The 15,863-nt window shown below is 43.9% G+C and overlaps 1 protein-coding gene across 2 annotated transcripts in view; it reads right to left on the bottom strand.

Annotated features, from left to right (window-relative positions):
- The window catches only part of cdk6 (cyclin dependent kinase 6), a 32,886-nt gene that overhangs the window by 9,285 nt on the left and 7,738 nt on the right, over positions 1 to 15,863 (bottom strand). For both annotated transcript variants that reach the window (XM_080045989.1, XM_080045990.1), the window contains exon 4: positions 12,109 to 12,276. In XM_080045989.1, the coding sequence (XP_079902115.1) occupies positions 12,109 to 12,276 (168 nt within the window). The remainder of the gene's footprint in view (positions 1 to 12,108; positions 12,277 to 15,863) is intronic.

The following is a 15,863-nucleotide window of genomic DNA, read 5'->3' as shown; positions in this document are numbered from 1 at the left end:
TGTGTGTGTGTAGTCATAGCCTGCAGGAAGGCAGCAGCATTGTTAACAGCTACAGTAGGGAAAGCCTCCAGACAAAACTCAGTGACCCCTAGTCAGAGAGTGGACCGGTTCCAGGTGCTTTCCTAAACTCCAGATTTTTTCCAACAGCTTTTGGCTGCAGTCCCCTGCTCATGCACAGCTAAGTGCTTATCGGGATCTGAGAGTCTGAGGTGAATGTTTGTAAGCAAAGAGAGTGCCGTGTCACCTAGATATCTTTATTAGCGGGCTTGGACTCTCCGCGGGGGCATTTGGAAACGGTTCCCTGAGCTTTTAGATGTTGTCTCATCATATGCCTACATGTATAACATGAAAGCTATGATCTTTGAAGGATGTGCTGAGAAGTTAGTTTGAGTCAGCGGTTCAAGTAACTTTATGGATTCAAGATTTTTGGATAGTATTTCTTTGACTGGGGGAGGTGTATGATTTCAGTATTACATGTGCCACATTGAATGTGTGTTACTGTACTCCAGTTAAAGCACTTGTTCGTCCTTGCCTAATCTAATTCCCATCTGGAAAAACCAGTTGTGTTTCAGCCACGCTAGCATCATGGCTCTGCGGGTGTCATTTTCGGTTGGTATATTGATATTACTAAAATATCTTAAAAACAATTGGATGTATTGCTTAGACGTATTGCTTTGATGCAGACATTCATGGTCCACCAAGAGGTGCACATCTTTGGTTGATAAATATGTAAACAACTAATTAAACATTAACATTAAATACTTTGCCACTTTGATTTTTCCTCAAGGTCAAAACATTATTTTGTCCAATACTTAGGTTTATGACCAAAATATTGACAATTCTATCTGCCAAATTTAGGATGCCAACAGGCTAATCCAAGATGACACACAGGGTACATGTTGCCTGCTAATAAATCTGCAAGTTGTGACTAAGTATATTAGCATGCTGATGTTAGCATTAAACTAATAGCACCACTGTGTCCAAGTCTAACCTCACAGAGCCATGGGTATCTGAAGCAAAGTCACAAACTGACCAAACTTTACCCCGATGGTGGAATTCTAAAGTGAGGCAGTCACCAGAGACCGATAAGAGGAATAAAAAGTTTGGTCACATTTTTTTTTCTTCTAAACTGAATGACACTATTAATAGAGCCGAAGAAGGGGGGGTTGCATTTTGCAGATGTGTGATACTTTCTCATCTCCTGCTTCCTGCTTCAGTGGAAATAGGGAGGAAGTTGAGGCTAGTTGGCTGCGATGCGTCGGCTGAGCCACGTGACCCAGACATATGAGACATGCTGACTGCTATGGTCATTGAACATTTTAAGAACAGTGAAAACCTCAAAGAAAAACCATGAATGGAAGTTGCACAGCTGGCCGTATAGTCAGGCAAAAAAATGTCATTGATGTTTTTTTTTAGCATAGAATAATTCAACGCTGCATTGTTTTTGTTGGAATTATATCTTAAAGCGTTTGATTATTACGTTTGAAAGTAAGTCTTCAGCATGATATGTAGAAAGAGCACAGAGCACATATCCATTTCCCAGCTACCAACTAAAACATGGTATTGTTTAAGCAATCAAGCAACGGTTACTGGTTTTTGAAAATGGGGGTGGATGCATAAGTGACACTTGGCCCAATCCTTCTGTCATTCTTGCAGCTGCATGCTCAAATGCAAGTGACTTTAGTCTACTGCATTGAGCTTGTAAGCATTTAAAAGTCAAGAGCCACAGGCTTGCATGAACAGATATGCAGCACGCATAGAGCCTTCTAGGAAGAACCACAGTACATCCGCCTCAGTGCAATACAGAGTTATTCGAAAACCTGGCCACAAGTGCAGATTAAAGCATATGTATATTTATCACATATGCATGCACTCAGAAACACCGGAAGAGAGATAATTTAAGGCTTATTGCATTCTGAATTTAAACCATGACTTCATGTCACACTGCAGGATTTTTTTTTGTGAAGGCACATCTACGTCAAAGGGATCCTTCATCCTAACTGCATTTAAAGATAACACTGCTGTAACTCTAGTGTTCATTTTCTGACAATTATCATTTGAAAAGAAAAATAAGAACGCATTAGTCATCAAAAACCTCATTCTAATTTCTGGGTGCCCATTTTCATTTCCACTGTATCACTGGTCTCCAATCAGCAATCCCCATCACCCTATTCTCCCTACGTCATACCTCTCTTGTTCTTTCTCTATAAAATGCCTCTCTGCTTTTGTGAGCCTGTGAGTCTGTAATACACACACACGTCTTATATTCAGTAAAGTCCGCACACGCACACACCAGTTGGTGAGCCTTTAACATCCGTGAATGCACTGTGATCACTCTCTCACACACACACACACACACACAGTTTCACCTTCTCCATAAAATACTAAAATGTCTCTTTGTAAATCTCAAATCTGCTGTAATAAATACAGAGCGTGATTTGCCCTGCCGTGGCCTAAACAGACAACTTAATAACCACTTTCATTGAGAGGATTATAACAACACGTAGACTGTCCTAAAAAAAGAAGAAAAAAAAGAACATTCCCCAATTGCAAAGTCGCTCTGAGCTTTTTTTTTGTGTCCTTTCCCTTCCTCTTCTTCCGACCACGTTTGCATTCCTTCTCCCTTAGTCTCTTTCTCACCCTTCTCATTCCCTGTTCTGCTTCACGTATCCCTGCGTTACACACTCCTGCTGCGTGAACAACAGGGAGATATTACAGACACGTCAGTACAGTAACTGTAGGACAATCAGGACACGGAGGAAAGTGAGTCATCCTTCGACCGGTGCAATAAAACGCTTCGCTCTAAGGTCAGCTGCTTTGCATTTCCAATCTGTCTCTGTGCCTATCTGACACACCACTCTTCCCTTCCGCATGGTAACAGAAGAGCCAGAGGAGGTCAGATAAAGCAGAGGGAGGGTTGGGGGGGAAAGAGTGAGAGAGAGTTTGAGCGAGAGACATAGAGAGTGTGTGAGGCTGACTCCAGATTAAAGGACAACATTCTGGGAATTCCTCTGTGCTGAGAGCATCCTCCCCCTCACCACAGTCCTCCTCACTGCTGCTCTCTGCTTCAGGGGAGGAAATGGCTTCCCCTGCCCTAGAGGACCTCCAGACCTCCTGGGCCGGACCTCCAAGCCTGTCTGGCCTTGCAACATCCGGACCAGTGTGCAAACCAGCGCATGCACTGTGCATGCATGGCGGAGGAGTTATGACAATAGTGTGCATGCAATGTGAGTGCGGGGGCAGATGGTTTGGGGTATGTGTGTGTGTGTGTATGTGTGTGTGTATGTGTGTGTGTGTGGGAGCACTCGCACGTGACTAAGTGAGCACCTGCTTTTGCCTGGATTCACTGGCTCCAGTGCCAAGTGCTTTTGTGTGTGTGTGTGTCTGGAATTTACGCAAGTTATCGACAGCATGTGTTTGATGGATATTATTCTGGTTTAATACAAATTGGATGTTATTTTCATATAGTGTTGTATAGTGGTTCTATTTCTTTTCTGGGCATTCAAACATTGTACACACAGTGGGATTTGTGAGCGCTACGCAGTTGACCCAAGTAAAAAAAAAATATTATTTAAACCATGGGCAAATTAGTTAAGTCACAAGGCATTCTTCAGAGTGTTTGAAATAGACAGGTTCAATTAAGTGATTGGGGCCTATCAAATCATCCCATCCCCCTAGACTAGAGGCACAGGGAACAATCACAGGTGACTCAAACTTCATAACATACAATTTAACATAAAGTTCTACATCACAAATGTTCTGGCCATTTAGACCATACATTGGTTGCCATTTAAGAGAAATTCTAAACAGTCCTAAACAATTCCAAGTGTGTGTGTGTCTGTGTGTGTGTGTGTGTGGGGGGGGGGGGGGGGGGCATTCAAAGCGACCTGATGCCATGAGGATGACTGAGCCCGGGGCTTAAGGCTGCAGCGCCGGAGGCAAAGGGGCTGATGGAGCTTGGCCGGGAGCCTGTGTTTACATTCTCTCTCACTGAGGAAGCCCAGGATGAAAGAGCACACAAACACACAGACACAAACCCATCCACACACACACACACACACACACACACACACACACACACATATGCACACTCACAGACAAGTATTTTGGATGCAACAGAGGCCAGAGAGCTGTTGCAATTGAATGAATTGAAGAGCATGATTGGAGGGTTTAACTTTCAGCAATTACTGAATAACGTGGAATAAGCGCGCGGGGCGGTTTAAGTCTCTCCAGGTAAATGGCTGGCCTGTGTGGTGCTTTAGGGTCTTAAGCTGGAATTTGATTACGTTCCTGAAAGCATTCCACTGGCAAATTAAAGTCTTCCTGCGTGAATCTGAGGCAGGAAAAAAGGATTAAGTTTTCAAGAGCGTATAGGCAGGCCCACATATGGCAGAGAAGGAGAGCGGATGTTGTAATAATAATATGAGCAAAACTATGCACTCTGAGAATACAGTGGAGCTGAGGGCTGTAATGTTGTGTCTCCGGAGAGGCCTCATTCGAAGCCCTAGCAGTCAGCCATGTTGTAAACACCATTATTTCACTCCTCTCTCACTTTCCCTAGCTCTTTCTTTCCCTTGTTCTGCAAAAAGGACAATTTACAGTCGCAACAATGCAGCCGCACCAGGCCAAGAAAGGAAGTAAGGAAGGAGCGATAGAGAGACAGAAGATTTAAAAGGGGGGGGGGGGGAAAGGCTGAAGGAGGGAGAGACAGAGCTAGAAAGGAAAGTGCAAGAGAAGCACACAAACTGTATACAGTAAAACAGAAAAAAAGCGGGCACTACAACTGTTGCCAAAGTATGCACAGTGTACAGGAATGCAGCATGGGGCCCTCAGCGAGCGAAACAAAGACAGCACAGTCAGTGGCTCTCTCTCCCCAGTGCTACCACATCCGCACATCATTAGCTGGAAAATTCCTGATATATGCTGTAATTTTTTCTCTCTTTTTTTTCTCTCCTTCTCTTCCTCTTGCCGTTGCTGGTACAGACAAGGCTTTAATATCCTGATGCCGGTGTACACACTCCAACCAGTACCCCCTTTTCCCCACCTGGAGCACTGCCAAGAGACTATCAACAATGACTACAGTGAAGTGCGTGTGCATGTCTGTGTGTGTGTGTGTGTGTGCATGTGTGTGTGTAGGGGGATACCACCGACGCTCTTTCAGACACACTTAAGAGGGGGTGTACACGGGAAAAATCTTGCACAGTGCATGTGGAGGTGTTTATCTATGTGTGTGCAAACATTAATAACAATGCTTTGAATGCATGCATTTACAGTATATCCCTGTTCATATGTGTGTGAACTGTGTGTGTGTTTGCTAATGTCAAAATTGGGGCCAGCCCCTTTGCTCCAGCCGGCTGCAGTCAAAGCGTAGAGGATGACTTTTCCTTTTTTCCCATGCAAAGCCGTTTGAGGAGATATCTAAACATTCCCAGAGTGCGCTGCACGTGCTCTCCTGCGTGCAGTGCAAGGGGTTCCCCCCTCCCTCTCCCTGCCGCTGCCTGCCTTTCTGTCTGTCCAGAGTAGAAACACATTGTCTGGCAAAAGAAGAGAGCCACAGACACCACTGTCTAGTTCATCCTTGGTCATCACAGAGAGATTTCAGTGTTTCACTTTCCTCAGTCTCTTTTACTGAACTCTGTTGCTTTATTGTCGTTGTATTTGATGCTACCGTCACAGCTAGTACAGTAGCATCAAATAGAACATACTGATGCTTGCCAATATGCAAACAAGTCTTGCAAACAGCAAGTCTTCCTAAAATCATTGTCTTCAAACTTTTAAATAAAGTTTCATTTTGTAAGGGCCAGAAGAGGGAAATGCCATCATCAAGAAGCATGTGGTTATTTGCATTATTCTCACCATCTTGTAAGATTATCATAACGTGCCACGAGTGAGAACACACCAATCTAACACTTTCCCCTAAACGACTCCCACAGAGCTGAGCTCACATATCACAGTCAAACAAGGGCCCACAAATGGGACCACTTTCATAGTGAAAACACAAATCCAGACTGAATAGAGTCTGACTGTTCTTGAAAGCTTTGTATTGTAAAAGCTTGTCTGCTCTTTGAGCGCGGGCAGGAAATCTGGTTTCAATTTGTTTAATGTCGTCTGAGATATGGGTGTCTTATTCTGGTAATCATGGTGGGAGGGCTGTAGTGTAGGCAGGGGGAAACTAGGGGAAAGAATTGGGAAAATACCTTTGATCAGGTAGCAATTCCACTCCTCTGTGTGTCACCAACAACAGATTTGACAGTTAACCAATAGTGACAGCTTATAATAATACAAACTGGTTCATTTGGCCACTTTAAAATAAAAAGGTCATTTAAAAGCTATTTATTCGCTGAAAAAAGACTTGAAAAGAGCAGGCTGCAAGACTTCCTGTTGGGTGTTGTTTAACTCAATGACAGGCTAATTTAAGATAAGCTCAGAGGCGAGACAAAAACACATTTTTGCCACTAATAAGCTTACCCTGTCATCTCCTGTGAATTACAGCAACCCCCCAGTTTATTTTGGTTTCAACTACAAAAACACAAGAGTTTAACGACAAGTGATAACATAAACGTCCGGTGGCGTTCCCCTTGAGTTTTCCAAATCCAATTTGACAGGCAACGACATGCACATGACATGCATGAGAGTGGAAGCTAATTGGCTTCATGGGACCATCGTGTCAGCCTCCTACAACAATGGCTGCCAATGTGTGGTTGGTGTGGATGTAAAGCCTACCATCAGGTTACTTAAGATTTTCTTTTGAAAACAAACACCTTACCTAACCTCTGCTCCTATGTCACGGTCAGAGAAGGAGTCTCTTGAAAATCTCAAATCTTATTTACAAAGCTACTGCGAGACAAAACTTCACTATCTAAAAAGTTAGAGTTGACCCTGTTGCAATGGATGACATTTTGTTTGTTAATTTACTGAGGTGAGTGACAGGGGCATCAGTATATGTGATGCAATGCTGCAAACTAAACTGTATTGCTTCAGTATGCAAGTAGTGCAGCGTTGTGTAGAATATCTACAGGACTATTGGACAATTCAAATCTGCCTGTGAGATATTAACTCACCTGCCATCAAAATATGCAACATATTTCTCTCACTTATTTTAGGCAAAGTTATTCCTGAACTCCTAAAGTCAGAACTGTCCACCCTCGGTTAGTTAAAACTACTTAGTTTTAGACTTAGGATGTTTTAGGAATCAGTCCTTCGACTTCCATTAAGGCCAGGACACACCGGCCAGATAATCGCCGTCGTAGTGTCGGTAGTGGGTCGGGACACAAATCTGTTTGGTGTGTGCCGTGACGTCGGCCGAGGTCATGTTCAATCGGCGGCCGACTGTCTTTCATTTGGAGCAATTTGATTGGTGGAGGGCTAGCGAATCAGTGAAGCCCGGAAGTGAGGCGGGTAGCACAAACAGCTAACAACAGCTAGCCACCGTTTTAATGTGTTTGTTCGTTTCGTTTTGAGAGTACTCACATGCATCAACCCTTGTTGACTGCTCGACACCATGCTCGACACTCTCTGCTAAAAATTGTGCTCTTATGGTCCATAAATATAAATACGTATTTCTATCTATGTTTATGCTCTAGAGAGCTGTCCCATCATTTCCGGCTTTCGTATTTTTTCGGGCCACAATACAGATTAGCGCCGCCTGCTGTTGTGGAGACATTACGTCCCGCGCGGAAAATAAGCAGTCGTCTCGGTGTGTTTTTTGGCCGCGACGGAAAGACTGGAGCTTCCTGAAACGGCGACTCCATTTTTTGGGTAGTCGGAACGAGTCGGACTGGTGTGTCCTGACCTTTAGAGAGATCCAGGTCAGATGTTAATTGGGTTTCCTTCTTACTTGATAGAAACAGATATTTATAACCAGTATCTGAATGTTAATCTATTTTAACACTGCATTATACAAGAGGACTTCAGCAGCCCTACAAACTGTTGGGTTGTATTTTTCGTTAGCATTTGTTCCGAATTCAAACAACATCAAAAGAAATAGTTTTCCCTAAAGTGCTTTGGCAGAAATGGGATCTCATTGAGGTGGACAGAAAAAAAGCCCCTCTCCGCTCTTTTCTGGTGTGTCAGATTAACCCATCAGCTTTTCCCATCTGCCTGTCACTCAGGGCAGTACAATGAGCCTGTAGCCAGACTGGGGTCATTAAAAAACCATCAACAAAGCAACGGACCTCCAGGGACTGCCAGGGGCAGCCTAATCTGGACCCCAGTACCAACCCAATGGGTGGTCTCCCTCCCTCCCTCCCTCCCTCTCCTTTTCAGGGAGGGTGAAATATGTGCAACATGGTAGGTGGGTGATGCCGATGGGGCCAGCAGTCACATGCAACCATCCATGTGCAAATGCACCCAGACTCCATCACACACACACGTTCACACATAGACTACATTTTTTTGTCAATTACATACTAACAACCCAGCAGGTTTTCTAGGTTGAAAAGCAAATTCATTGCAAAAAGAGAAGTTTGAGCGGTAAATCATCAGCAGAAAATACGAACGTGTTGATACTAGAAGGAAAAAAGGGGAGCGAGGGACTCTTCTTGAAGACTTTATGCAAATGTTCACTTCAGCCATCTTGTCATTCTAGAAGTGCTAAATGAATCACTTTGAAAGTGAGAGAGAAGTGTCTTGTTCGCTTAAGCAACAGCAGTTCTCCAAAGCCCATCTGTCTGCCAGTAACGGTGGCATTAGGTGACTAAATAAGCAACTGCTGGTCTGTTGGGCAAAGGGGAAGGTGTGTGTGTGTGTGTGTGTGTGTGTGTGTGTGTGTGTGTGTGTGTGTGTGTGTGTGTGTGTGTGTGTGTGTGTGTGTGTGTGTGTGTGTGTGTGTGTGTGTGTGTGTGTGTTGGACTGATAGGGGGATTCCAGACTCTGGCACATTAATGTAGAACCGAAGATCCCGTTCTCACGTTGCAGCGCTCTGCTCCAGCGCAACACATGCACACGCACAGGCACAGTATAAGTATGCATAACCAAGAAAGGAAATGAGTGTGCGAGTATGTGTGTGCGCTAGCAGTTTCGGGTACTTAGTATTGGTGAGTCATATCTAAAAGGTGAATACTGGTGTAACTATTCAACCCCCGACAAAAAGTGTCCCCTTCCAGTCATACTTGAAGTCCAACAAATCTACCACAAGACAAAACCTCCAGTGAAACCACACACACTCACTGAATATGACTTAACACTATGTAAATTCTATGGTTAAGTACTTCTTCCCCTGAGCTTTTAGCTATGTGTTATCATCAATCACAATGACAAATTATAGAAATTAACTGAGGAATTACTGACAAGATGTATCTGAATCATAGAAATTACCCTCGATAAATATAGTGAGAAATTACATTTCAGGTCCCGGGCTACAATCGCACATTACTCAAACTGATAAAAAGCTTGGAGGGATAAAGTCTACATTTGAAAAAAACAAACTCTCCTCCTATCTAAACACCGACATTTATCAGTACTTTATTGTAACCGTCGTCTCGATAATGAAAACCCCTGGCAACTTGTGTTGTGATAATGACTTCATGAAAAAGAAACATAATTCCATTTCAGTTATCACTTGATCAGTGAGAGTGTTTTTTCATGCACACTAGTAAACTGGTTCCGATCATAACAGAGATATGATATTCACATGGAATCTCCCTCTGTGTAAGATTCCAACGACAATGTCAACCATTATGTTCTGTATCAACAAGGAATGATCATAAACCTGGATATGGTAAGTAAATGCCACAGTATTCGGTCCAAATGTAAAACGTGTGACTTGGACACTCCAAATAGCCAATCCATTTTGCCATGCTTTTTAGACAATATTCTACTTTATTGTCTGAGTAGACTTTGATTTGTTTTATGGCTTGGCTTACTGAGACCTTCAAGGCTGATGTGATGTTCATATATGGACTATGATATAGGTTTAATACATTTAAAATAAACAATGATTTGGTAACCAGCTCAAAATAACTACTTTTGCTCATTGTGCAGATACCTTGTTTTTGAATTTATCTAAATTATGATACATTAAATGAAAGGTCCTCCTCCAGTCTCTGGTGGGCTGGATTTCAGTAATGGGTTTTTCAAACTTAACTTAACTTACAATGAAGCAGATTCAGGATATCTTCAATTGATTTTTGATATGGTTTCAACTAAAACTGTTAACTGTAGAATACATTGGTTACATAGCACAACAAGAGGCACAGTAAATCTCTACGCAGAGTGATAATGGCACAGACGCGTGTCAATCTATTTTAATGCTGAGAGCAGAATAAAAGTTTGCATTCTCTCCCAGAGGATGTTTGTATTTACTTTAGATGGGCATATGCCGCACTACTGGAAGTGCAGGATGAGCCTGAGTTAAGCTCCCATGAGCTTTGCTTACGTGGTTTCACTGCGATTTTAAGGGTTTGTCGTCTGTACATTGTAACGCCAATTCACTATTTACACTTAGTGAGATAACATCTTTCTGTACCAATATCTGACACTTCCACAGTGAAACAAACACAACTCTTTTTACTTAACAAATTGAAGGGTCATGTGCTACAATATTGTCCTCCATGAAAAAGAAACGTTTAAAAAATTAATTAAAACTAAAACCTTAAAATTAACCAATTTACCTTAGGTGCCTTGAGCTGAAGGCATGAGTGCTTATGTGTGAATTTGACACTGATCTGAAACCCTTCTCTTGGTTAATAAAGGCGTATACAAGTTACTGAGCCACTGTCGCTGGCTCCCCTTATCTTAAAAAGTCTCATCTCTTCCTATTTCAAAGTCTTCCAAAGACTCCTTTCAGCCTCCTCTCCCTTTCCATTTTATCTGGTCATCAGAGCCCAGAGCTCAACAGTTGGACATCAAAGCGCCGCCAGTGGGGAGGGAGGGGTGTGTGTCTCTTCTCGTCTGTCCCATCCCTGTCTGCAACAGCCACTGAGGGATTCCTGAGACCGACCGCGGGGGCCCTGGGCTCTCACTTTACACAGAGAAGGCCTATCATTTGGCCCGGCGCTGCACAGCGACCCGCCGATGCCCCATAAGTGCCCGCTACATCACATGAGACGCTTTTCATCAAACTCTCTGGAGATGGGACGGGCAGTTCAAGGCGGTGTGTGTGTGTGTGTGTGTGTGTGTGTGTGTCTCTCTCTCTATCAAAAAGCCTTGATCAGAATGACTACTTAAGTTTGAGTAGTGAATGAATAGAAAGGTGCAATGATAATGATATGATACATGCAATGCACAGAGACATACAAAAATGTTCTACGTGACTCTTTAGATTAGGGCTGCAACTAACGATTATTTTGATAATCGATTAATCTGTCAATTATTTTCTCGATTATTAATCGATTAGTGTTTTGGTCCGTAAAATGTCAGAAAATGGTGAAAAATGTTGATACATTTTCCAAAGCCCATGTTGACGTCCTCAAATGTATTGTTTTGTCCAAGACACACAGATATTTCAGTTTACTGTCATAATAGGATTAAAGAAACCAGAAAATATTCACATTTGAGAAGCTGAAATCAGAGAATTGACATTTTTTATTCAAAAATTACTCAAAACGATTAATCGATTATCAAAATAGTTGGCGATTATTTTAATAATCGATTAATCGTTGCAGCTCTACTTTAGATGTCTTCCAAAAGATCCTAATACTGGCAATTGGTTGATAACTAATATTAAGTGTGGGTAAATGGGGTGGCTACATTCTTTTTATACTTGTCTTTGTGTGTTTTCTGTGTTTATTTGGTTCGTCTCTTTTTGGTTATTTGTATGTTGTATACATGTTGTATTGACTGCTAATTCATGGGTGAAATCTGCACAATGGCATCAAGACCTTGAACATAAGAATGAGGATGCAGCTGTAGAACCGAATGTGTTACAGGTGCAATAGAGCTGCTCTGTCCTCCCAATCTGACATCACAGGCTATTATATTAGGTCATGTCCTATTCCCTTATCCAAGTCTATTTGTGTCCGTGACCCAGAATTAAAAACAGCCCGCGACCCACTTTGGGGTCATCAGCTGGGCTTCACAGTGTTTGTTTTGAGTCACTGGATTGTGAAAGAAACTATTGGATGAGTGCGGCTGGCTTTGGGGGGAAAAAGACAGGACAGGGTAACTCACCACAGAGGTGAGCGCCATCTGGAAGCTGTAGATGCGCGCCAGACCAAAGTCGGCCAGTTTGATCTGTCCTCCGCTGGTCACCAGGATGTTCTGGGGCTTCAGGTCACGGTGGACCACGCGGTGCGAATGCAGGAAGTCCAGCCCCTGGAGCAGCTGGTACATCATATCCTGTAGGACAACAAGACAACAAAGAGAGAGAGAGAGACAGACAGAGAGAGAGAGAGAGAGAGAGAGAGAAGGGTGGATTTTGGTTAACATCATCAGAACAGAAGAATTCATACAACTAAATTGGGATGAGGATGATTGAGGCGTTGGGATTTTTGAAGTCATGAAAGGGTCTGAGGTCTCCAATATATAAATGACACTGATGGAGTGTGAGATTGAGCAAACAGCACTCTAAAGGCCAGGACACACCAGCCCGATAATCGCCGTCGTCAAAAAAAAAGACGAATCTGTTTGGTGTGTGCCGTGACGTCGGCCGATGTAGAGGTCGTCGGACTTGTTTTGAGCCTGTCGGCCGCCGATTGGACATGTTCAATCGGCGGCCGACCGTCTTTCATTTGGAGCAATTTGATTGGTGGAGGGCTAGCGAATCAGTGAAGCCCGGAAGTGAGGCGGGTAGCACAAACAGCTAACAACAGCTAGCCATCGTTTTAATGTGTTTGTTCGTTTCGTTTTGCGAGTACTCACATGCATCAACCCTTGTTGACTGCTCGACACCATGCTCGACACTCTCTGCTAAAAATTGTGCTCTTATGGTCCATAAATATAAATACGTATTTCTATCTATGTTTATGCTCTAGAGAGCTGTCCCATCATTTCCGGCTTTCGTATTTTTTCGGGCCACAATACAGATTAGCGCCGCCTGCTGTTGTGGAGACATTACAAGCGCGGGACGTACGGAAAATAAGCAGTCGTCTCAGTGTGTTTTTGGGCCGCAACGGAAAGACTGGAGCTTCCTGAAACGGCGACTCCAGTTTTTGGGTAGTCGGAACGTGTCGGACTGGTGTGTCCTGGCCTTTAATAGGCTTATTCATATTTGTGACACAGAGTGTGATTGAATCCGAACCGTTATTAGAAATAGTTCCGTCTTAAACTGCTCTTGCAAAATGTCAAAGACAGATGGCTTCATGACCCCCACACACCTCTACAGCAACACCTGAATGAATTCCCCTGTCAAACCAGACGACAAAAGGACTGAATTATAAGACCCTGCAGTAAGGACTGAATTATAAGACCCTGCAGTGAGAAAGTTAAGTATAAAAGGCTGAGACACTGTGGCATGAAGGGGGGCCTGTGTCTTTTCTTGTCAACTGTAGCAGATGTTTGATCACACACACACACACACACACACACACACACACACACACACACACACACACACACACACACACACACACACACACACACACACACACACACACACACACACACACACACACACACACACACACACACACACACACACACACACACACACACACACACACACACACACACACACACACACACACACACACACACACACACCTCTTTCTCAGCAGCTGTCTTGCTTGAGTTAACTAGTGCTTGTTGCTCTTTTTATGCTCAAAAGCAGACCCCTGAAATGGCCAAAGGCACTGCATCCATGACACATTAGCAAATGTAAACTGGCGTGATCAGCAATGAACTATGTCAAAACCAGCTTGGACTTGTTCTTTTCAAACCGAAATCCTCTCAAACAGGTCTTGCACCTGTAAATAGATAACAAGTCATTACAAGGGATGGTGGTCAGGTGGTTGTGGCGGTGCTACGGTTGGGATCATTTCATAAAATAAAATCTAGGGGAACCTGTTTATGTAAATGCTAGTCAAATATAAAAAAAAAATCTGACTATATCCATGATGGTAATAAAACAATTGTCTCCACAATCATTTAGTCTGTTCGAAAACAAAATGTGGTAAAGGAGACAATGTATATATTAAAGAAGAGAAAAGAGAGACATTTGTAAAGGGAAATGCATTGATGCTGGTAGTGGTGTGGTGTGTTGCATCCTAGTCTGTACACCCCCCCTAGAAAAAACACACACCCTTCCCAATACACACACACACACACACACACATGCCCCCAACACACACCCCCAAAACCCACTGCCAAGACCTCACAAGTGACATGGACCTGGGCCCGCAGCTCTATTCACTGGCCGGCCAGCTGGTGAGTGAGTCAAAGGGGCCTGCACACTCAAGCAGAAAACATTAGCAAACGGCGCGGGGCTGGCTGCTGTGCTGGCCACAGAGGAGGAGACAGGGCGCCCCACACACAGCACTGTGGAGATGGGGAGTGGTGTGTGTGTGCACACAAACTGAGTGTCCCTCTGGTCTGTGTTCACATAATGTGTGTTTAACTACATCTCTATTTGTGTGTGTGTGTGTGGACCTCAGACTCTGTGTGTGTGTGTGTGTGTGTGTGTGTGTGTGTGTGTGTGTGTGTGTGTGTGTGTGTGTGTGTGTGTGTGTGTGTGTGCATGTGCGTGTGTGCCCTCTGACCAAGGGCAGGCAGGATGCATAAACAGACCTTCCTTTCTACATCTCCATCCAGCCATGACCCAAGCGAGGAGGGCAGCAGACAGCCAAGGCCATAGGAGAGAGGCAGGCAGTTGGTTATATTGTGTATGTATGGAGGGGGGCTGACACAATAGCGGGCCACCCCCTCAGTTCCTCTCCGCTTTAAATAGCCATTTCGCCTTGCTTCCATTCAACAGCATTTCCTAGTAAACACTAATTATCTCAGAAGTGTGACTCTTGGACAAACACACAAACAATCTTGGCCCCTTTGTCCTGAGCCATCTTCTGTGCCGTATCAATTACCCTCACAACAGAATAATGAAGAATATTCTAACTTTGTTCAACAGCATAACTTGTGGCATTGCCACCAGGGAAACACCGAGTTAAGACATTTGAATAGCTAAATGAATACTGCTTCAGAGTTTTGGATCATATGTGGCACAACGAGCAATAGCGTCACACAGGGTTGATTTCCGTGGCAGGAAAACTGACAAGGGTTTCTCAACACACAACTGTCTTCAACTGGCAAGCCCACAAAAACAATTGGCCTATAAGCGAACAAAATCGAGCTACAAGGCAACACACCGAAAAAGCACCAGGAGGACCAGGAGAAAAGTAGTCAGCCCCTCTGTAAGATGCAGTCAAAACATAGCTTTCTGAGTGCACCTCCTTTTCTAATGCAAATGTACCAGAGGCAGCCATATTGTTTATTGTAGCTGGGCACAATATGGGACATCTGCCGGTTAGCGTTAGTGTAATTCCCTCCCCATGCTTCATTAACCTCCCCCTTCATGGGCCCGAAGAATGGAGTTGTAGAAGCTTGGACGGTGGTTTCAGAGGAGGGTGGGCAAGACCCAAGCGCTGGCCCGGACGAGGAGCACTGAGGCTGGGGCTGCCCGGCTCCTTGATGTCCTTCCAGCTCATTTGATTCCTGGAGGAGGACCTTTCATCAATGGCCATGTGGTGGGTCTTGAGTAAGGCTGAGTGGGTGATGGAGGGTGGGGGGACTGAAGTGGACAGGCTGGGCCGGGGTTGGGTGTTTGGGGGGGGTAGACCGGTTCAGTTTGCCTGTTCTTTTTGGTTTGGGGTCTTTCCATGAAAACTTCCTCGGTTCAGGGTATTCAAGGGTGGCAAATTAATAGGAGTGTTCAATTAAATCAGCAACGGTGTGCTAAAATTATTGGGTATATCTGGTTTAATCTGGTATAGCGA

Source organism: Ammodytes marinus (assembly GCF_949987685.1).
Source record: "Ammodytes marinus genome assembly, chromosome: 17".
Lineage (NCBI taxonomy): Eukaryota > Metazoa > Chordata > Actinopteri > Uranoscopiformes > Ammodytidae > Ammodytes > Ammodytes marinus.
This window is presented reverse-complemented; position numbering and strand designations above follow the sequence as displayed.